General features: G+C 39.7%; 1 protein-coding gene across 6 annotated transcripts in view; it reads left to right on the top strand.

Annotated features, from left to right (window-relative positions):
• The first annotated feature begins 2,003 nt into the window (after positions 1-2,003).
• Positions 2,004-24,552, top strand: part of GPR89A (G protein-coupled receptor 89A) — a 50,934-nt gene continuing 28,385 nt past the window's right edge. For 2 of the 6 annotated variants that reach the window (XM_055584539.1, XM_055584541.1), the window contains exons 1-5: positions 2,004-2,216; positions 12,135-12,194; positions 13,571-13,674; positions 21,905-22,011; positions 22,564-22,665. In XM_055584539.1, coding sequence (XP_055440514.1) covers positions 2,175-2,216; positions 12,135-12,194; positions 13,571-13,674; positions 21,905-22,011; positions 22,564-22,665 — 415 coding nt within the window. In that variant the 5' untranslated portion in view covers positions 2,004-2,174. The other 4 variants (XM_055584543.1, XM_055584538.1, XM_055584542.1 and 1 more) reach the window with 4 other exon arrangements.

Genomic DNA, 24,552 nt, shown 5'->3' with positions numbered 1-24,552 from the left:
CTTTGTGACCCTATGGACCAGGCTTCCCTGTCCTTCATAATCTCCTGGAGCTTGCTCAAACTCACGTCCATTGAGTTGGTGATGCCATCCAATCATCTCGTCCTCAGTCATCCCCTTCTCCTCCTGCCTTCAATCTTTCCCATCATCAGGGTCTTTTCCAGTGAGTCAGTTCTTTGCATCGGATGGTGGAAGTATTGGCGCTTCAGCATCAGTCCTTTCAGTGAATATTCAGGGTTGATTTCCTTTAGGATTGACTGGTTTGATCTCCTTGCAGTCCAAGGGACTCTCATGAGTCTTCCCCAACACCACAGTTCGAAACCATCAATTCTTTGGCACTCAGCCTTCTTTATGTCCAACGCTCACATCCATACCTGACTACTGGAAAAACCGTAGCTTTGACTAGATGAACCTCTGTTAGCAAAGTAATGTCTCTTTTTTATATGCTGTCAAGGTTTGTCATAGAATTTTGAATGGTGTCTTTCAAAGCTTTACACAGCCCTGGGGCCAGTGGGTTTGTATACCTTTTTCTGCTGCAAGCTTCACTGAGACCCTGATCCCCACCATGCATTCCAGTAAGCCACTAAGGTAAACTGTTTGCCTTGATAGGCTAACACAGCATTCTGCACTATCACACAGCCTTGATAGGTGAGAGTCTAACTCATCATCTGCTTCACAGATGCTGCTTCTTCCCTGATAGATGTAGCCAGGGACACAAAGTTCTCTAGCTAAGACTCTCCCTTAGTAGGGATGTCTCCCCTGCTCCCTGGCCTTCTGGATTGGGGACAGGACGTCTGAGAGGTGTTTGGGCTGCTTAGTATGAGTAGCATTCAAGTCTAAGAAAGAAAGATACATTTCCTTGTGTGTAATAAATCTGAGTCTCAGTTATTCAGACTGTAGTAGACTAAACACTCTGGTCCAAGTTGCAAGTATTGACTTCCAGGTATTGACTGCAGCCTTGAATGCAGCCAGTCTCACATTGGGTGATGGCCTTCAACTGGGGACAGCTTCAGGATGAGATTATAGGGACTTTATGGACTAGCTAGAGGCCTGGTAGAAAAGGATAAGCTCCACAGCAGTGCATTAAGCCTTCACGAAATGAGTATTGAATGGATGAAGTAGTGATTATGTCTACATTTGAGCAATTCCAACATAAGTGGGGCAACTATTTCCTAAAATAACTCATCTTCAGACTCTTAAAGAATTATTCCTTGTTTTGAATTAAATCTATGTTCGTTTAACTCCTTTGTCCTACAAATATCTTCTGAGGCCATATCAGTTCTATCCATTCTTTCAAATGAAGACAACTGTCAATGTACCTGAGCCTTCTTTGTTCAATTCCTTTCATCTGTCCTTATCTGATGACTCACCTCTGAGCACGCTCCAATTCATCTATTTGCCTCTCAAAAGTGTGGTAAAAGAATCAGAAATTTACTTGATTAGCTATATGTGCTAAAACCTGCCTTTATATTCTTCCCTCTTTATGCCATTGTTCGTGGACCCAAGCTAAGTTGTGACATGTAGAACACATGATTTGTGGTATAATCCATTATTATTAACTTCACCATTATAAGGACTTTCCTGGTGGCTCAGATGGTAAAGCGTCTGCTTACAATGCGGGAGATCCGGGTTCTATCCCTGGGTCAGGAAGATCCCCTGGAGAAGGAAATGGCAACCCACTCCAGTGTTCTTGCCTGGAAAATCCCATGGATGGAGGAACCTGGTAGGCTACAATCCATGGGGTCGCAGAGTCAGACATGACTGAGCAACTTCACTTTCACCATTATAAAAGAGAATTAAAATAAGATGTTATCTCAGGCCGCACTTCCGTTAGCCTCAGAAGTGGAAATGCTATCCTGCATTACATCTGCTTCCGAATTTTCAGACCTCGTTGTACTATGCTCCTTTTGGCCAGGCCCCCTCTAATTAATCCCCGCCCCCAGAACGTCCCCCCCGGCCCCGCCCCCCGCTCTCAGCTCCTCAGCGTCCCTCCCACTCGGAGCCCGAGGCGGGAAGCGCTGGACGTAGTTGCTGATTGGCTGGCTGGGGCGCAGCTTGATGGCGTCGGGCTGTCGATCCCAGGCCCCCGGGCGACTGCCGCCTGTGTGAGGGGGCCCGTGGCCTGTAGTGCTGTGGCTTCGGAGGAAGTGGAGGCACGACCCTCCTTACTCTTCGCCATGAGTTTCCTAATCGACTCCAGCATCATGATTACTTCCCAGGTGAGCCACCGCGTCCCGCCTCAGGACTCCTCAACCTGTCTCCTGAGTCGTCTTCTCCAGGCCTCGGTGTTGCGGGCTGGCCCGGAGTCTCGCCCTTCTCGCCTGAGGCTAGTGCCTGCCTCACCCGTGCTCAGAGCTCCGAGAGGGTATGGAATTTGCTGCGTCCGGCTCCCTGCTCCCTCGCTGTTAGGAGGAGTCCCGCGGCCGTCCGCGTCCCCACTCATACTCCATTCCTCCTCCCATCCTACCCCACCTCCCGGTTTCCTTTCCACTTTGGGGAGAGGTCAGGTGGCCTTAGGGCTCAGAGCCGGTGCCGCGAGAAGGGAGCTGTCCCCAAAGCGCCCCGAAGCTCTAGGCTACGCGGCTGATCCATGGATTAGGGAAGAGTGTGGTTCCGGGTGCAGAGTGTGCGACTCGCCAATCCGGCTGGCTCCTGGGGACACGTGAGGGCTATATTGGTTAGTTGTCAAATTCTGAATCCGGATGCAGAGGAATTTGCGGCCTTCACTTCAGAGATTTAAGTATCCGTTTTCGTTTGTTAATACCTTCAACGTGTATCCTCTCAGCCACGCTTTCGGATCCTTTTCTGACCCTCTTTCCTTCATTCGTGGAAGAAATGGCTTCATTCGATGGCTAATGAAGGTTAGCCATCTGCATTCATTCGTACAGTCAACAAACACGTTTATGGAGCATTATATAAAGTTCTGAGGATACATAGCTAAATAAGACATTGACTTGTCCCTGCTCTATAGAAACTTCGTCTAGTGAGCTTTTTGTTTTTACTATGTAAATTTTTTGAGTTACTCTTTATTTTCTCCTCAGCATTTATCATAGCACTGATACCATTTATGTATTCATTTATTTATGAATTTACTTTTTTTGAGATCCTATCTTTTTAATAGCTCTATCCTCCCTCCAGGTGCAGGCCCTCAATAAGTATTTATTGGCCAACTGTTAAAATTTGTAGAAGCTCAGACTACCTAATTACTGATCTCCCCCCTACCTCATTTCTCCACTAACTAAAGGTATTTTTCTTTAATTGCTCTTTTTTTCAAGTGGCACATGACAGAAACAGTTCCTTTTAGGAGTTTAAAGTAAACTAAATCTTAGTTGTTTTTTTTTTTCTGTGTTTGTATTCAGTTCAGTTCAGTCGCTCAGTCGTGTCCGACTCTTTGCGACCCCATGAATCGCAGCACGCCAGGCCTCCCTGTCCATCACCAACTCCCGGAGTTCACTCAGACTCACGTCCATCTAGTCAGTGATGCCATCCGGCCTTCTCATTCTCTGCCATCCCCTTCTCCTCCTGCCCCCAATCCCTCCCAGCATCAGAGTCTTTTCCAATGAGTCAACTCTTCGCATCAGGTGGCCAAAGTACTGGAGTTTCAGCTTTAGCATCATTCCTTCCAAAGAAATTCCAGGGCTGATCTCCTTCAGAATGGACTGGTTGGATCTCCTTGCAGTCCAAGGGATGTCAAGAGTCTTCTCCAACACCACAGTTCAAAAGCATCAATTCTTCAGCGCTCAGCCTTCTTCACGGTCCAACTCTCACATCCATACATGACCACAGGAAAAACCATAGCCTTGACTAGACAGACCTTTGTTGTCAAAGTAATGTTTCTGCTTTTGAATATGCTATCTAGGTTGGTCATAACTTTCCTTCCAAGGAGTAAACGTCTTTTAATTTCATGGCTGCAGTTACCATCTGCAGTGATTTTGGAGCCCAAAAAAATAAAGTCTGACACTGTTTCTACTGTTTCCCCATCTATTTCCCATGAAGTGATGGGACCGGATGCCATGATCTTCGTTTTCTGAATGTTGAGCTTTAAGCCAACTTTTTCACCCTCCTCTTTCACTTTCATCAAGAGGCTTTTAAGTTCCTATTCACTTTCTGCCATAAGGGTGGTGTCATCTGCATATCTGAGGTTATTGATATTTCTCCCGGCAATCTTGATTCCAGCTTGTGCTTCTTCCAGCCCAACGTTTCTCATGATGTACTCTGCATATAAGTTAAATAAGCAGGGTAACAATATACAGCCTTGATGTACTCCTTTTCCTATTTGGAACCAGTCTGTTGTTCCATGTCCAGTTCTAACTGTTGCTTCCTGACCTGCATACAAATTTCTCAAGAGGCAGGCCAGGTGGTCTGGTATTCCCATCTCTTTCAGAATTTTCCACAGTTGATTGTGATCCACACAGTCAAAGGCTTTGGCATAGTCAATAAAGCAGAAATAGATGTTTTTCTGGAACTCTCTTGCTTTTTCCATGATCCAGCGGATGTTGGCAATTTGATCTCTGGTTCCTCTGCCTTTTCTAAATCCAGCTTCAACATCTGGAAGTTCATGGTTCACATATTGCTGAAGCCTGGCTTGGAGAATTTTGAGCATTATTTTACTAGCGTGTGAGATGAGTGCAATTGTGCGGTAGTTTGAGTGTTCTTTGGCATTGCCTTTCTTTGGGATTGGAATGAAAACTGACCTTTTCCAGTCCTGTGGCCACTGCTGAGTTTTCCACATTTGCTGGCATATTGAGTGCAGCACTTTCACAGCATCATCTTTCAGGATTTGAAATAGCTCCACTGGAATTCCATCACCTCCACTAGCTTTGTTCGTAGTGATGCGCTCTAGCCCAGTTGACTTCACATTCCAGGATGTCTGGCTCTAGGTCAGTGATCACACCATCGTGATTATCTGGGTCGTGAAGATCTTTTCTGTACAGTTCTTCTGTGTATTCTTGCCATCTCTTCTTAATATCTTCTGCTTCTGTTAGGTCCATACTATTTCTGTCCTTTATCGAGCCCATCTTTGCATGAAATGTTCCCTTGGTATCTCTAATTTTCTTGAAGAGATCTCTAGTCTTTCCCATTCTGTTGTTTTCCTCTATTTCTTTGCATTGATTGTGTTTGTATTACTTTATCCTAATGCTTCTGTCTTTGGAGTGGAGCATTGTCCCTGTTTCTTGAAAAAGTTTTATTGAAATACTTTAGAGAGTATGAAACAAGTAACATCCCAATAACAATATTTTTATTTTTAAATTTACCAACTTTTATAAGTATTCATATTGCTTTTATTGGCTACATAATATTCAAATGTATCAATGTACAAAAATCTGGACATGTAATTCTCTTGCTTTTCTAATTTTTCTAAGGCTTCCTGTTTGCCCTTTATGACAACTCAGGGTTATTTTTAGCCCAAGTATCAACTCAGGAAAAATGACAATATTTAAGTAGCATTTTTTTCATTTAGAATAAAAATAAGAATGTCATTGAGGAAATTGGCATTGTATTGTACCTTTAAGATTTATAGCATGGATATAATTGATAAGTTAGGCCAAGAAAGTGGCTTTCTGATCTTATGTGCCATATAATATTTTAACTTTCACACATTAACATGCAGTATTAAATTTAATTCTCAAAGCTGCTCTTTACAAAGGAGGAACTAAGACCCAAAGAATCCTTTGTGTGGTATGTTCTCTGTCCAAATATTTATGTGGCTACTTCATCATCTTTTAGATAGAAGTAAAAATGTCACTTCAGGGAGGCTTTACCTGACTCCCTACTCCTAGTCAAGGTTAACATCCATTCCAGCCACCTTCTGTCTCATGTCCTTGTTTTGGTTTCTTCTTCATATCTGTCACTGCTGTTTGTTTGTGTTTGTTAGAGGTGAACGCCATGAGTTCCAGGATACTCTCTATCTTGTTTCTGCTGTATTTCCCAGCATCTAGATCAGTTTCTGGCACATAGTAGAGGCCTTTTTGTTGTTGTTGAGTTTCTAAATTGTGTCTGACTCTTTGCAACCCCATGGACTGTAGCTCACCAGGCTCCTCTGTCCGTGGGATTTCCCAGTCAAGAATACTGGAGTGGGTTATCATTTTCTTCTCCAGGGGATCTTCCCAATCCAGGGATGGAACCCATGTCTCCTGCATTGCAGGTAGATTCTTTACCACTGAGCCACCTGAGAAGCCCTATCAGATCAGATCAGATCAGTCGCTCAGTCATGTCCGACTCTTTGCGACCCCATGAATCGCAGCACGCCAGGCCTCCCTGTCCATCACAAACTCCTGGAGTTCACTCAGACTCACATCCATCTAGTCAGTGATGCCATCCAGCCATCTCATCCTCTGTCGTCCCCTTCTCCTCCTGCCCCCAATCCCTCCCAGCATCAGAGCCTTTTCCAATGAGTCAACTCTTCGCATGAGGTGGCCAAAGTACTGGGGTTTCAGCTTTAGCATCATTCCTTCCAAAGAAATCCCAGGGCTGATCTCCTTCAGAATGGACTGTTTGGATCTCCTTGCAGTCCAAGGGACTCTTGTAGTAGAAGCCTAATAAATATTTAATAAAAAGCACCTTTCTGGAGAGGTGTGATTGCCTTAGAAACATCTCCCCCTCATTTTTCATGTTTTATATGAACTGAAAGATTTATTTGAAAGGAAATCTGAAATCAGAGATCATATAGTGAAGCCGGTTCACCCCAGGCAACATCTTGGTATAGAGATTGTTCATCATTCCACAGGATAAAGTTCACATCCTTAATTGGCTTATGTGGTCTCTTATGATGAGACTCCGCTCTTAACCTCTTCAGCTTTGGCCTTCACCATTTCTTTGCGACCCCATGGACTATAGCCTACCAGGCTTCTCCATCCATGTGATTTTCCAGGCAAGAGTACTGGAGTGGGTTGCCATTTCCTTCTCCAATACACTAGCCTTACTGAACTTCTTTTAGTTCCTTAACCTGGCCATGCTGTCATGCCTCCAGGTTTCTGCCAGTCTGTTCTCTTTCTGGACCTTTTTCCCATACTCCTTCTTTCTCCCGATTGACTCCTACTCAGCCTTTGTTTCTCAACATGGATATCCATAAAACCTCTTCCAGACTGGACTAGATATCCCTTGACATGTTTTCCTAGTACCCTTTGCCCACTTCCCTTATAGTAGCACTATAGTAGCACTATCGCATTGTTTCATAATTCCTTGTCTATCTCCTCCATAGATTACAAACCTTGAGACAGTGTCCATGCTGTCTTACCCTTAAGACCTGGTACATATTAGACTCCAATAAATATTTATTAAATAAAAATGTAAATAAATGATCCAAGAAAGGAATCTTTTTCTAGTCCTTTAAACTATCTTGCTAATGGCCTTTTTTTTTTTTTAATCTGTAGCTAATTTTCAATTTAGGAGTTATCTTTTGTGAAAGCAACTGTTATCTAACCTCTGTTTTCAGCCTTCTCTACAGTTTTAAGACTTATCAGTTCCTTACACTCTAAGGCTCAAGGTCAAGACTGCACAATTTCAAAAATATTCTCTTTTTTTGAATAAATGCAGTGCACATTCTTGTTTTATTTGCAAAATGTTTAAAATTGCTTTTCCCTTTTGCATGCTTTTTAGATCGTATATAATCTTGCCAGAATTTGTATTAATCCTGGACTTCTTGAATTTTCCTGGTATTTTTTTATATTAGGTGTGTAAAAGTCTTTACACTTTTTTTGTCAATATGAAAGGAAGCCAAATGAAATATAAAGGTGCATATCTCTTCTCTCTTTTTCTCCCATTTCCCGCCCCCTCATATAGACTTATCAATTTCATTTGTTTTCTTTTTCTTGTCTAAAGTCCCATTTCAGAGTGATCTTGGTGAAATATTTTTTTTTTTATTATCCATCTCACCATATACAGTGCTCTCTAAATGCCTAACTTCAACTGCAGTCATGACTTCAGAAATCATTTAAATATTGCCTCTAAACTATGAATTTAAATGTCTCCACTGGTAATGATTTAAAATAGCCAAAGGATCTCGTAAGTAGTCTAGGGGTATTTTGTCCTAATCTATTCACCCTCTTCCTTTTCTACTCGGTCTAAAATCATGGATCCAAGCTCCTTCATATTCACTTGTTTATTTGCCTGCATGTAAAGTCCACAATTGGATCACTGCTGTAGTTTGTCTACTGCCAACTCAGGAGCCAGTACTTTGGCCGCCTGATGCAAAGAACTGACTCATTGGAAAAGACCCTGATGCTAGGAAAGATTGAAGGCAGGAGGAGAATCGGATGACAGAGGATGAGATGGTTGGATGTCATCACCAACTCGATGAACATGAGTTTGAGTAAGCTCTGGGAGTTGGTGATGGACAGGGAAGCCTGGTGTGCTGCAGTCCGTGGAGTCGCAAAGAGTTGGACACGACTGAGTAACTGAACTGAACTGAACTCATGAGCCTGAAGGCTTTTGTAGAAAATCACATATGTGCAGATTGCTGATGCCTTGAGTTTATGGACACCCTTAGGTCATTGATTCTTTTTTTTTTTCTTTAATCAGCTCCTTGTTCCCTTCCCTTCATAATTTCTCTGAGTTTTTAATCACTCTTTTCAAAGCCCCTTTTTTCAATTTCACCTCTCCTGCCCTTAGCAGATGACCTTGCCTCCTACTTGATCAACAAAAGTGAGGCCAAAAGGTATGAGCTCCTTCTACATCTTAATCTAAGCAGTTGTCTATGTCCATGACCATTCCCAACTCCTTTCCTTTCCTCCATGTCAGAAGATAAGGTACCCCTTACTCCTGTTTAAAGCCATGTTTTCCACATGTACCTTTGATTGTGGAGCAGCTTGTTGTGAAGTGATTATAAGCACAATCTTTGGGGTCAGCCACACAGACTTCAGCTTGATTCTGACACCCACTATAAATGAGTTAATTAGGCTACAGTCTCATTCTTGGCTGTCCCTTGAGTAATCTGTGTTTATTGTCTCTACTGTGTTACCCCCCATGCACCCCCAACCCAGTGAAGTCTAGTTCCTGCCTCCACCTCACTACTCAAACTGTTTTCCTTAAGGTCAGCGTTGACCTCCCAGTTACCAAATCCTTTGAAAATTTTTCAATCCTGGTTCTCTTGTCCGTCTTCTTTTTTAACATGTTTTTAAACTCTATTCCCTTTGGTTTCAGGATACCACACTGTTCTGGCGCCTATTATTTCTCTGACCATTCCTTCTCTGTCTCCTTCCCGGTCTCTTCTTCCCATTCCTACTCTCTACTATTTTCTTCTTGGCATATTGCTCTCTTCACTCTATATACTATTCCTGAATGATCTCATATTCTTTGACGGTTTCAACTCTCAGGTGTATCTCAGCTGTCCCTTCATAATCTTTTATGTCAACTTGGGTGGCCCTCAAGCACTTAGTATATCTTAAAGTGAACCCGTCATCTTCCTGTCTCCCATCCACATTCCCCAATTTTTTTCCTCCAGTAGTCTTTATATAAAGTGGATGGCCGCCTTCTTCATCCTATATTCCAAACTAATCATCCTTAATTCCTCCCTGCTGATTTTACCTTCAAAGTACTCAAATGCGTTGCCTCCTCTCCAACCACTGATGTTTTAATTCAGTTCAGTTCAGTTCACATCAGTTGCTCAGTCGTGTACGACTCTTTGCAACCCCATGAACCGCAGCATGCCAGGCCTCCCTGTCCACCACCAACTCCCGGAGTCCACCCAAACTCATGTCCATTGAGTCGGTGATGCCATCCAACCATCTCATCCTCTGTCATCCCCTTTTCCTCCTGCCTTCAATCTTTCCTAACATCAGAATCTTTTCAAATGAGTCAACTTTTCGCATCAGGTGGCCAGAATATTGGAGTTTCAGCTTCAACATCAGTCCTTCCAATGAACACTCAGGACTGATCTCCTTTAGGATGGACTGGTTGGATCTCCTTGCAGTCCAAGGGACTCTCAAGAGTCTTCTCCAACAGCACAGTTCAAAAGCATCAATTCTTCGGCGCTCAGCTTTCTTTATAGTCCAACTCTCACATCCATACATGACCACTGGAAAAACCAGTTTTTTACTGTTTTAATTCAGGCCTTTGTTATCATCTGAACTGCTGCAGCAACCTCCTGTTCTGTTTCTTTCTCTACAGTGTTGTTTCCTTCAGAGAGCCCCCATAGTTTCTCTGTAAAATAAACCTGGCCATGTCTTTTCCATCCTTAAATAACTCATCACCTACAGACTATGATTCAAGCTCTTTACAGTGACCTTTGGGGCTTTCCATCATTGGTCCTCTATTCCTCCCCTCTTTGCCTCATTTTTAACCACTTTTTTCTTTGAACTTTGTCTCCCAGCAGTACCAAACCATGTGTAGTTAGCAGTATATACTATGCTATTTCTCACCTCTGTGCCTTTACTCATGCTCTTTGCTGTCTGAAAAAGAAGACCTGTCCACCTCACCTGCCTAATTCTTTTTCAACACCGTAAGAGAGGGTTTGGTTCTTTTGTTTGTTTTAAAATATTTTAGGGACGGTGGGAACCTTTGAGTGTATGTGAATATCTTGAAGCCTCTCTCTAGAAAAATGCATATAATCCTCAAATTTGTACATGATACCAGGTTTTAACTCTAAATTAAAACCTCCTTCAGCCAAGGTATTATCTTCCCCAGAAAAATCTGTCCTAACCCCATACCAGATTTGTTTAGTCTCCCTCTTTCATATTCTTTAACAATATCATGTGCATGTCTCTATCATTGCATGTCCCATATTACACAATAATTATTTGGTGTCTTCACCACTATACTATACCTCCTTGACAGTAGTAACAATCTTACTCATCTTTGTGTCCTCATCACTTAGCACAGTACATAGATGTTGTTACCAAAGAATTGAGGTTGAATGTTCCAAAAGAACAAGCCATCTTTCACAAAGATTGACAAGACAAATGTGACCCTTACCCTCACAGAACTTAGTCTTTTTAAAAAGAATGTATTTAAATTAGACATTAAAAAACTGTGTGGCAAATGCTTTAGTAAGGGAAATACAAGGTAGGATAATAGGATTATGTAAAAAGAGTAAGTTATCTGTATTTGGGAGGCCAGAGAAGGCCTTCTAGAAGAAATAATAGTAAAGATTTGTAGGATAAGTGAGGAGGGGACTGGAGAGAAGTTCCTGTCAAAGGATAACATCTGCAAAGGTCCTGGTATGAAAGAATGTTATATCTAAAGAAGCACAGGCAGTTCCATGTGGCTGAAAACATGAATTTGGTGGATAGGAGGGACACAGTAAGAGGAGGAAGAATCTGCTAAACCATACTCGAGAGTTCACACTTGCTCCTGAAGTGAGTTGGAAAGCATAAAATAATTTTATTCTGAAATAATGCCACTCACAGCAACATGGATGGACCTAGAGATTATCATACTAAGTAAATCAGAGAGAAAGACAAATATCATATGATATCACTTATATTTGGAATCTAAAGTATGACACGAACTTACTTATGAAATAGAAACAGACTCACAGACATAAATGGCTACCAAAGGGGAAAGGGGGAGAGAGAGGGATAAATTCAGAGTTTTCAGTTAGCAGATGCAAACTATTATATATAACATAAGCAACAAGTTCCTACTGCATAGCACAGTATTGGAAACCATATCCGATATCCTGTAACAAACCGTAATGGAAAGGAATATGAAAAACAATATGTGTGTGTGTGTGTGTGTGTGTATATGTATATGTATAACTGAATACACCAGAAACTAACACAACCTTTTAAAGCAACTATAATTTTTAAAAAGAATTTTATTTTTTGATAACATTCTTAGCCAATACAAGAAGAGGAGTTGTGTCAGAGTATGTGTATGTGGAGAAGGTATTTACCAGTGAAAAATAAATGAGCTTTAGAACAATGAACAGAGCTGTCATGTGCCTACTATCTTAATTTGTGCCCAACTTAAAACATGTTCTAAAACAAGGAGGATTATTTCAAAAATTGAAGAGCATTTCAACATCTGGTCCACTCTTGAGGACTTTAATAAATAGTGTTATATGAGTGGATGTCACCTTTAATCTCTAAAATAAGCTATTTAGTTAGGCAACCTTTTATCGTAAAATAGTCTGTAAAAGGCATTTCTCAAAAGATTATGTATTGACATGCTGATCTTCTATCTTCTTTCTCCTCTAGATACTTTTCTTTGGATTTGGGTGGCTTTTTTTCATGCGACAGCTGTTTAAGGACTACGAGGTAAGAAGAGATCATTTTGATTATGCTAATATTATGTGAACTTATTGTTTTAAATGGGAAAAGAAAAATACCTGTATTAAAGAAAAAATCATGTTTGAGAAAAACAATTATCATATTATATCACTTATATGTGAAATCTAAAAAAATGATACAAGTGAACTTATTTACAACATAAAAGTCGACTCACAGACAGAAAACAAACTCATGGTTACTATGGGGAAAGTGGAGAAAGCGGAGAAAGCGATAAATTGGGACTTTGGGTTTACAGATATACACTACTACATATAAAATAGATAAGTAACAAGGGTCTACTGTAGAGCACAAGGAATTGTACTCAGTATCTTGTAATAACCTATAATGGAAAAGATCTGAAATATGTATGTGTATATATATATGAATCACTTTGCTGTACACCTGAAACATTTTAAATCAGCTATACTTCAATTAAAAAACCATTTATGCTTGAACTTTCATGACCTGTGATGGTCAAAAAAAATAAAAAAAGATAATCATGTTCACTCCCAAGATGGGAAGCTTTTGCTACTATAATATATAATTCTTAAATTGAAGAATATAATTAAGCTTAGTTGATTTTTTTTTTTAATGCCCAGAAGCCAAGATCAAGAAATATCATGGTTTAGTCATATTAGTATATACACCAATAGCAAATAGTTCTTTGGGAGAGAACTTAACTTGTAATGTCTCATAAATGTACTCATTCATTTGGGTATCTGGCATTCAGTGTTAATTATCAGTCTGACATCCTAAGTTAATTCTAAGGCTGGTCTGAATCATATCTTAGGGTTTGAATTCAGAAAGACGACAGCATACATTGGAGATTTCCTGATTAATCTTCCTCATTTAGTAATAAGCTCAATGGTCATGGACTATCTGGGGTCATTTCTAGTATGTTCTCCATTAAACTTCCCCAGGGAGTTTGAGTTGTTGTCTAAAAGAGCCCAGAGTTCTAGAGATTCTCTCCTGCTCACTACTGTAAGGCCTCCTAGGAGAGGTCCTAAAACTGTTTCAAGGTCTGTGCAGAATGTTGAAGGAACCCTTTTAGAACTAACCTATATATCTAAATCTGTCATTTTTTGCCAGTGTACATCAAGAATTCTAAGTGCTACTTCTGACCTTGTCACTTCATCTTCTTGTGCTTTAAATTTTTCATCCACAAGAGGATGATGGTAATAGTGACCTATGAATTAGAAGTACAACCTATTTTCATCTATTCTTTTAGGTCTAGACAGATTACTGTCATGGTCCTTTTTTTAATAACTTGAGAATTTCTTCAAAATAAGTTTTCTGACTTGTAATCATCAACTCAATATTTCACACAAGGAAATTACTTTTAGTCTCTATTTGACTTTTAACAGGTGCGTCAGTATGTGGTACAGGTGATCTTCTCTGTGACTTTCGCATTTTCTTGCACCATGTTTGAGCTCATCATCTTTGAAATCTTAGGAGTATTGAATAGCAGGTGAGTAAGAGTACTAATTGGGTCTCCTCTTAAAGAGACCTATGTTACTTTCTTTATGGTGGAAGATTTACTGGCATCCCGTAGCTGAAAAAAAATCCACTGTGTAGTTAGTTTAGTCTCACTTTTCACTTTCATGCATTGGAGAAAGAAATGGCAACCCACTCCAGTGTTCTTGCCTGGAGAATCCCAGGGACGGGGGAGCCTGGTGGGCTGCCGTCTATGGGGTCGCACAGAGTCGGACGCGACTGAAGCGACTTAGCAGCAGCAGCAGCAGTAACTGTAATAATCATAGCAAATATGGGTTCCAGGCACCTAGTAACTGGCTTGACAAAGATTGTGAAATAGCAGGAAAACAAGTCTGAACATTAGTTCTGAAGTACTAATTGAGACTGGGCTGTGAGAACCTAGGTCCCAGGCTTTACTATAAGAAGTTTTATTTTTCTCAAGCTGCTCTCTGATTGAATCCCAGGAAGAGCTCTTCACATTGTCCTGCTGATGGAGAAATCTCTACCTGGAAAGATCCAAATTCCTCAGAGCTAGTTAAGGGCTTCTATGAAGACTGAACTCCAGTTCTTACCAATGTAGTTAATTTTGTTTATTTCATAGGCATGTTCAAGTCTGATTGAACTTAAGAGTGTTCTTTAAAGCATTTTTAAAAAGTAACTCCTGTCCTCCAAAAAATAGACCTGTTATGAACAGTCTATCCAAAATATTTCTTGCTTGTTAAACCGCAAGCTTCCTTTTTGCCAGTATTTGTGTTTAGAGTACATCAGCTATTATGTGTAGAGTTTTGTTGTACCTTTTTAAAATCACTGCATGGAAAAGTCTTAAGAATAAAGTGGGATTGTCTCTGTAGTCAGGAATCAATGCTGAGCTAAGCTGTGTAACTCATTATATATAGATCCCTGAGTCTTGAGACTTATAAAGAGATTATATTCTCAAATTCCTATTTTGAGAATCAGAGTTGATGATTATAGTCTCGTAATGAATAAATTAAGAACTTGTAAAACAGGACTGTGTTCTGACTTTGTGGTTTTTAAATTTGTTCTTTAATAATCCAGACTTTCTTGGGTGAGCTAAATATAGATCCTATGACTATCGAGACTAGGCAAGTGTTATTTTACATGCTAATTATTAAATTTTATGTAAGGGTCCAGAAATAAACCAAAGCATATACAGTCAACTGTTTGACAAGGGAGCCAAGAATACTCAATGGAGAAAAGACTTCAATATCTTTTCAATATTGAAGAAAACATCTTCAATAAAAGATGGAGGGAAAATTAGATATTCACATGTAATAGAGTGAAATTTGACCCCCATCTTATATTACTCACAAAAATTAACTGGAAATGGATTCAGTTCAGTCTCTCAGTCGTGTCCGACTCTGCAACCCCATGGACTGCAGCACACCAGGCCTCCCTGTCCATCACCAAATCCCGGAGTTTACTCAAACTCATGTCCATTGAGTCGGTGATGCCATGCAACCATCTCATCCTCTGTCATCCCCTTCTCCTCCCACCTTCAGTCTTTCCCAGCATCAGGGTCTTTTCTGATGAGTCAATTCTTCGAATCAGGTGGCCAAAGTATTGGAGTTTCAGCTTCAACATCAGTCCTTGCAATGAATATTCAGAACTGATTTTCTTTAAAATGGACTGGTTGGATCTCCTTGCAGTCCAAGGGACTCTCAAGAGTCTTCTCCAACACCACAGTTCAAAAGCATCAATTCTTCGACACTCAGCTTTCTTTATAGTCCAACTCTCACATCCATACATGGCTACTGGAAAAACCATAGCCTTGACTAGATGGACCTTTGTTGGCAAAGTAATGTCTCTGCTTTTTAATATGCCATATAGGTTGGTCCAAGGAGTAAGCATCTTTTAATTTCATGGCTGCAGTCACCATCTGCAGTGATTTTGGAGCCCCCAAAAATAGTCTCTCACTGTTTCCACTGTTTGCCCATCTATTTGCCATGAAGTTATGGGACCAGATGCCATGATCTTAGTTTTCTGAATGTTGAGCTTTAAGTCAACTTTTCACTCTCCTCTTTGACTTTCATCAAGAGGTTCTTTAGTTCTCCTTCACTTTCTTCCGTAAGGGTGGTGTTATCTGTATATCTTAGGTTATTGCTTTTTCTCCTGGCAATCTTGATTCCAGCTTGTGCTTCATCCAGCCCAGTGTTTCTCATGATATACTCTGCTTATAAGTTAAATAAGCAGAGTGACAATATACAGCCTTGACGTACTCCTTTCCCTGTTTAGAATCAGTCTGTTGTTCCATGTCCAGTTCTAACTGTTGCTTCCTGATCTGCATATAGGTTTCTCAAGAGGCAGGTCAAGTGGTCTGGTATTCCCATCTCTTTAAGAATTTTCCACAGTTTGTGGTGATCCACACAGTCAAAGGCTTTGGCATAGTCAATAAAGCAGAAATAGATGTTTTTCTGGAACTCTTGCTCTTTTGATAATCCAACGGATTTTGGCAATTTGAACTCTGGTTCCTTTGCCTTTTCTAAAATCAGCTTGAACATCTGGAAGTTCACGGTTCACGTATTGCTGAAGCCTGGCTTGGAGAATTTTGAGCATTACTTTACTAGCATGTGAGATGAGTGCAATTGTGCAGTAGTTTGAGCATTCTTTGGCATTGCCTTTCTTTGGGATTAGAATGAAAACTGACCTCTTCCAGTCCTGTGGCCACTGCTGAGTTTTCCAAATTTGTTGGCATATTGAATGCAGCACTTTCACAGCATCATCTTTTAGGATTTGAAATAGCTCAACTGGAATTCCATCACCTCCACTAACTTTGTTCATAGTGGTGCTTCCTAAGGCCCAATTGACTTCACATTCCAGGATGTCTGGCTCTAGGTGACTGATCATACCACTGTGATTATATTGGTCGTGAAGATCTTTTTTGTACAGTTCTGTGTATTCTTGCCACCTCTTTTTAATATTTTCTGCTTCTGTTAGGTCCATACCATTTCTGTCCTTTATTGAGCCAATCTTTGCACAAAATGTTCCCCTGGTATTGCTAAATTTTCTTGAAGAGATCTTGAAATGGATTAAAGACTTAAATGTAAAACTTGAAACCATGAAGCTCTTAGAAGAAAATATAGCAGAAAAACTCCTTGAAAATGTTTTTTTTTGAAATCACACCTAAAGCACAAACAGCAACATCAAAAACAAACAGGTTGAACTATATCAAACTAAAATCTTCTGCCCAGCAAAATGAACCATCAACAAAGTGAAAAGACCACCTATCGAAGGGAAAAAACATTTGCAAATCATGTATCTGATACAGAGTTAATATCCAAAGCATATAAAGAACTTGTAACTCAATAGCAAAAAAAAACAAATAATCCAGTTTTAAAACAGGCAAAGGACCTGAATAGACATTTTCCAGAGATTTATGAGGCCAACAGGTACGGGGAAATATGCTCAACGTTACTAGTCATTAGAGAGATGACACCTCATATGTGTTAGAGTGGCTATCATCAGAAAGACAAAAGATGACAAATAGTGGTCTTGATGTAGAGAAAAGGGAACCTTTGTGCACTGTTGCTAGGATTGTAAATTGATACAGCTGCTATGGAAAACAGTGTGGAGGCTCCTCAAAAAAATAAAAATAGAACTACCATATGATCCAGCAATTCCACCTCTGAAAGTATGTCCAAAGAAAATGAAAACACTAATTCGAAACACCTCATGTTGCTTGCAGCATTATTTACAGTAGTCAAGACATGAAACAACCTCAGTGTCCATGGAGAGATGAATGGATAAAGTATGAAATGTATATACAATGTATAGAATGAAGAAATCCTTCCATTTGTGACAACATGGATGGACCTTGAAGGCATTATGCTAAGTGAAACAAGTCAGACAGAGAAAGACAAATACTGTATGGTTCCACTTATATGTGGAACCTAAAAGCAAAAACAAAAATAAGAACACCAAACTCTTAGAAAAAGAGATCAGATTAGTGGTTGCTAGAGGGAGTTTCGGAGAAGGCGATGGCACCTCACTCCAGTACTCTTGCCTGGAAAATCCCATGGACGGAGGAGCCTGGTAGGCTCCAGTCCATGGTGTCACTGAGGGTCGGACACGACTGAGCGACTTCACTTTCACTTTTCACTTTCATGCATAAGGAAATGGCAGCCTACTCCAGGGTTCTTTCCTGGAGAATCCCAGGGATGGGGGAGGGGACCCTAGCGGGCTGCCGTCTATGGGATCACACACAGTCAGACACGACTGAAGTGACTGAGCAGCAGCAGAGGGAGTTTGGAGGCGGGGAAATTGAAGGAAGGTGGCTAATTTGCTGTGTGATATGTGGGAAAGTTAAGAGTAAATCCTAATTCTCATCATGAGAGTTTGAGAGTTTTTTTTTTTACTGTATCTAAATGAGAGAATGATGTTAACTAAACCTTTTGTAATCATTTCACAATATATGTAAATCAAACCATCATTGTGGACTCCTAAAGCTTATTTAGTGGTCTATGTCAGTTATTTCTCAATAAAGCTAGAAAAAAAAATTTTTATTATCACAACCTGGAAGTTTTACTGCTATCTAACCAGAGGTCAGCAACCATTCCTGTAAAGAGCCAGAAAGTAAATATTTTAGGCTCTGTGGGCCACACTATTTCTATTGTAACTACTCAACCTTGCTGTTGCAGAGCCAAAGCAGCCAGAGGCAATATGTAATCAAATGGGTGTAACTGTGTTCCAGTAAAACTTCATTTATAAAAACAGGTGACTGACTGGCCATGAGTAATGTCTAGGTTAGAAAGGACTTTGACTCAGTCTAAAACCAAAATTATTGTTTTTGGTAGCTGATGCCCCCCAACTTTTGACTCATTTATTGTTAATAATCCCATATAGTAAGATATGTCACTCAGTTACTTGGATTTATATTCCCCAAATAGCTTATCTTAAAGATTATGAAAATAGCATTGCTAAATCTAGTTCTTCTCTAGGTCCTTTTTAGGGATAGGGTAGGCTAAGATGTATCTTTAGTTATACCTATTTTTTCATACTAACAGTTGGTCCTACAGTGTAACAGAATTATGGATTGTGATCATATATTATTAACTGTGCATTGACTATTCACAATAGTTTTCAAAGGAAAATCTTCGACCTGAACAAGAGTATTCTTTTGGCTCATCTCTAAGCAGAAGTGCTGTAGCCTTCTATTGAAATACGTAATCTTGTCGGTATCCTTAATTTTCTCAAGAGACTATCACTTTACCCTCAGCTCAAATTGCAGCTAAAATATATGGTTTGCTTTTAATGGGCAATATGGATTACACTTGTCATTTCAAACCCACTGCCTCCCAGTATCTTTCAGAAATTTAGCTGAAATACTGAGTACAGTTGCCTGGAGGATGTGCATGTTGTTTCTCTAAATGCTCAAAAGTGGATAATCCAGATGAGCAAAAGCTGTCAGTTTATCTAAACTAAATGGTATTGGCTCTCTGTAGGATAGCCTTTACTAAATAGCTCTGTGTTTTATGATTCCTGCCATATGCACTAAGGAGTAAACAGTAAGAAATAGCCCACTGAAACTCACTGATGTTTCTCTTGAAAGGATGGTGTGAAGAACATTGTTAATTGCCCTCATATTTTCTTCTTTAAGAAATCTTTGGAGAAATTCCAATATGATCATGGTAATAATTCAGTTATAATTAGTAATAATTATGCTGGAAGAAACACAAGCTGGAATCAAGATTGCCGGGAGAAATATTAATAACCTCAGATATGCAGATGACACCACCCTTATGGCAGAAAGTGAAGAGGAACTCAAAAGCCTCTTAAGGAAAGTGAAAGAGGAGAGTGAAAAAGTTGGCTTAAAGCTCAACATTCAGAAAACGAAGATCATGGCATCTGGTCCCATCATTTCATGGGAAATAGATGGGGAAACAGTGTCAGACTTTATTTTTATGGGCTCCAAAATCACTGCAGATGGTGACTGCAGCCATGAAATTAAAAGACGCTTACTCCTTGGAAGGAAAGTTATGACCAACCTAGATAGCATATTCAAAAGCAGAGACGTTACTTTGCCAACAAAGGTCCGTCTAGTCAAGGCTATGGTTTTTCCTGTGGTCATGTATGGTTGTGAGAGTTGGACCGTGAAGAAGGCTGAGCGCCGAAGAATTGATGCTTTTGAACTGTGGTGTTGGAGAAGACTCTTGAGAGTCCCTTGGACTGCAAGGAGATCCAACCAGTCCATTCTGAAGGAGATCAGCCCTGGGATTTCTTTGGAGGGAATGATGCTGAAGCTGAAACTCCAATACTTTGGCCACCTCATGCGAACAGTTGACTCATTGGAAAAGACTCTGATGCTGGGAGGGATTGGGGGCAGGAGGAGAAGGGGACGACAGAGGATGAGATGGCTGGATGGCATCACTGACTCGATGGACGTGAGTCTGAGTGAACTCCAGGAGTTTGTGATGGACAGGGAGGCCTGGCGTGCTGCAATTCATGGGGTCTCAAAGAGTCAGACACGACTGAACTGAACTGAACTGATGCTTCCCTTATAATTTGTTTTTCTTACATACCCTATGATGTATCAAACTGATCGAATTTTCTATTTTACATTGACCATTAGAAAATGTAAAGCTAAATTTATGACCCACCTGTAGCAAGTTTCTAGAACTCTAAGGTATGAATGAATTTTCATAATAACCATCAGGCCTAGCCTGATATTCTACCTATATTTTGCCATTGTTTTTCCTCCCTTTCATATTACCTTGTAGTTTTTTTCATCATCTTGTATTTAATATATACTCATAAGCCATTTAACTACTTAACCTTGTTTGAAACCAGGCCTAGTTTTAAGTCAGTTTAAAATCAATAAATACAAAGGACACCATCAAGAAAGTTTACCGATATCCCAGAAATGGGAGAAAATTTTTGTAAACCATAAATCTGATATAGGACTTCTATTTCGAATATGTAAAGAACTCTAACAACTCAATGATAAAAAGACAAATAACACAGTCAAAAATTAGACAAAGGAAAAAAAATGGACAAAGGATCTGAGTAGGCATTTCTCCAAATAAGATATCCAAATGGTGGAAAAGTTAAAAAAAGTAACAACCCAAATGTCCACCAACTAATAAATGGATAAACAAAATGTGGTATATCCATACAATGGTATGAATATTATTCAGCCATAAAAAAGTGAAACATTGATAGATGCTGCACATGGATGAACCTTGAAAACTTAATGCTAAGTTAAAGAAGTCAGTCCCAAAAGATCATATATTACATGATTCCATGTACATGAAATGTCCAGAATGTGCAAGTCCATAGAGACAGAGTATATTGGCACTTTCCTAGGACTGGTGGCGGTGGTGGTTTAGTTGCTAAGTTGTGTCTGATTCTTGCAATCCCCTGGCAGGAGTCCAGCTAGGCTCCTCTGTCCATGGGATCCTCCAGGCAAGAATACTGGAGTGGGTTGCCATTTCCTTCTCCAGGGAATCTTCCTGACCCAGGAATTGAACCCGGGTCTCCTGCATTGCAGGCAGATTCTTTACTGACAGCTACACAGAAAACTCCTCTTCCTAGGACTGGGGAGTTTGAAAGGAAAGGGGAGTGATTGCTAATGGGTACTGGGTTTCATTGTGGACTGATGAAAATGTTCTAAAATTGATTGTAATAATGGTTGCACAATGTGAACATACTGAAAACCCTTATATTGTACACTTTTAATATGTGAATTATGTCTCAGTAAATTGTTATAAAAAGTCCTAAAAATCAATAAATAAAATATTTTATAAGCAGTAGTGAAAGTAATCATGCAGATCATATGTTTAGTTATATTGAGGTTACAGAAGAAGTATTTATGTGTCTTTATAATGCATATTATTAACATTTATTTTCTTTTAACTCTTATATTGAAATATGACTCCCAGTGTTAAGTGAAACAATAGTCATCTACCAGTAATAATATGTATTGATATATGTTATTATATATTGCCTATGATTATAACCAGAGCATTAACAGTCTCAATTAAAAAAATGAAATTCTTAGGAGGTTACAATGGCCACATATACCTTTCAGAACTTTATAATAAATTTTTTAATCTCTATAAATGAGTAGATAGTAACAGCCTAGTTGACTACTAAGATGAAATATATTCAGTATTGAGTTCAAAGAGCAAGAGATCCTTTGGAAGACTAAAGAGAGTGAAAATAGCTGCCCTTTTCCCCTCCTAGTGATAATTCTTTGACATTTGTTTCAGCTCCCGTTATTTTCACTGGAAAATGAACCTGTGTGTAATTTTGTTGATCCTGGTTTTCATGGTGCCTTTTTACATTGGCTATTTTATTGTGAGCAACATCCGACTATGTGAGTATTTTACCCTCATATCAGCACATGATTAAGATGAGTGTTCTTAGGGATTGAGACTGCAGAGAGCTTCATTTCTATATTACTTTCAGTAGCTACTGTTATTTGGGGGCACCTCATACACAGCATCTTTAAAAGGTTAACACAAAATAAATATTAAATAAATGATTAGGTTATTTGTCCTGCCACAACTTTATTTCTCTTTCTACTAGAAGGTCTTTCCTTTCATTTTTCCAATTCAGGGTACTATTTGTACTTTTTGATTTGTACTGGGGATTGTTATTAGTACTTTATCAGAAAATGACTTTTTCCCTCTTCAACTGTCATTTTAAAAGACTTCTTCATTCTTAAAAAAAAATGTCTCCCCTAACTCAACTAGATTTCTCTTACAATGGTAAGAAGTTTAGAAAACAATTTCTAAAGCTTATGTTGTTCCACCAATCATTTACCAAGTGAGCAAGGCAGCCAAATATTAATTAGGATGATCTCTTAAACTTATGTAAAGAAAACTGTTTTATATATACTTATTTCACCTTGTCTCCTCTTTCTTAGTACATAAACAGCGACTGCTTTTTTCCTGTCTCTTATGGTTGACCTTTATGTATTTCTTCTGGAAACTGGGAGATCCATTTCCCATTCTCAGCCCCAAACACGGTGAGTATATGTGGTGGGGAGGGGAAAAGTGTCATTTAGTATTTTCTACTTTGAAAAAAATCAATTTTTATAAACTACTTATTATGGGAAACACAGCAAGTTATTTCTCTAAAAAAATGTCTGATTTTGAACTGAATTTTTCTTTCATCCTAGGAGGTATCAGATGCTGGTTTGGGAACAGACTTCTGTCATTTTAGAGCAGGAGTTTTGACTTTAGGTTAGTGAATGAACTTTAAGGGAATAATGGATTGAGAAAGGTATCCTTAACTTTAGCCCCCTGGTATTTTATGCAGAATGATAGGAATGTATATGTGTATTTGGAAGTGAGATATCCATAAGCTCTTATGAGATTCCCAAAGTGGTCTGTGACCCAGAAGGTAAATGGTCAGTGCTCAAGTGATAATGAAGATCGTCTCTAGGGAGTGTATGTATTCTGGGAAAGAGCAATGACATAAAACTCTATTGGTAGATGAAAAGCTTTTTAGGAGTTAGTGTCTCTCCAAACAAAAAAGTTCATTTTAAATACAACAACCGGTCGTGGACAGAGCCCTGCTTTCTATGCTCATCAATGGGCAAAATGCCTCAACAAGCAAGTTCTTCTAGAACTACTTCAGAAATAAATACTCCTCCAGAATATATATACATATATATATATATATGTGTGTGTGTTAGATTAGAGCACCTAACTATAATGGATCTACTGGGACTTTCATATACTGAAGCTTTTTTTTTTTAAATACACATCTTTTCATTTTACTCTCCTGCTGTACCTGTTGGAGAAGGCAATGGCAACCCACTCCAGTACTCTTGCCTGGCAAATCCCATGAATGGAGGAGCCTGGTGGGCTGCAGTCCATGGGGTCGTTAAGAGTCGGACACGATTGAGCAACTTCACTTTCCCTTTTCACTTTCATGCATTGGAGCAGGAACTGGCAACCCACTCCAGTGTTCTTGCCTGGAGAATCCCAGGGACGGGGGAGCCTGGTGGGCTGCCGTCTCTGGGGTTGCACAGAGTTGGACACAACTGAAGTGACTTAGCAGCAGCAGCTGCTGCACCTATCAAGGTTCTTATAGCAGAAAACAGATTCTACTCTAACTAGTTTAAAGCAGGAAGTGGTTTATTACAGTGTATTGGGAGTTTTCAGAAATTCTGGTAAAGCAGGGTTTCAAACTTGAGTGCTGCATAGTAACAAGAAACACCCAACCACATAGTACTAAATTAGGAGGAAAAAGAAAACCATAGAAGTTGTCACCTGCCACTTAGGACCTATGATCGGGGACCAGACATTAGAAATGGCTCCAGCTGCTCCAGTTCCCAAGTGCTGTCATCACTCCCACAGTATTCACGTCTGTGCTTGAGGTCTTACATGGGCAAGTGACTGTGAGGCAACCCAGGTGACATTCAGAATCTTAGCTTCAAGGAAATCTGGGAAAGAGCTTTTGGCTTTCCAGATTCTGTAGGAAAAGAAGTCATGCTAGAAAGGCAGTGACATGAGTGGTGCCTAAGCCAGTGTCTTGAATCTGCCGTACCTCCCATGTGTCCTTTCATGTCTAGTCATTGCCTAGAGCAGGGATCTGGGGGAGAGAGGTTTTAAGACTCTTCTCCAGGAGTGTCAGAGGAAATGTGCAGTTTTTAAAAGCATGTGGAATGTCATAAATAACTGTGTATTTTTTAAATAAAAATAGTTATTTTGAAATTTCACGTAACATCAAAAAGTCCCCAAAAGTTAAGAAACACCAGCATACCAAAATCCTTTATATTCTTATCGTGTCATATAAGACTTTCCACATCCTGACAACTGTTCTCTTTCTCTATCTGTCCTCCAGTCCTGCCAAATTACTTAAAGTTTCTAGAACTATTCTATCAGCCTAGATAGTCCTTCACCTC

This window comes from Bubalus kerabau, chromosome 6 (genome assembly GCF_029407905.1).
Source record: "Bubalus kerabau isolate K-KA32 ecotype Philippines breed swamp buffalo chromosome 6, PCC_UOA_SB_1v2, whole genome shotgun sequence".
Lineage (NCBI taxonomy): Eukaryota > Metazoa > Chordata > Mammalia > Artiodactyla > Bovidae > Bubalus > Bubalus kerabau.
Note: the sequence above shows the minus strand (reverse complement) of the source record. Positions and strands in the feature narration are given on the sequence as shown.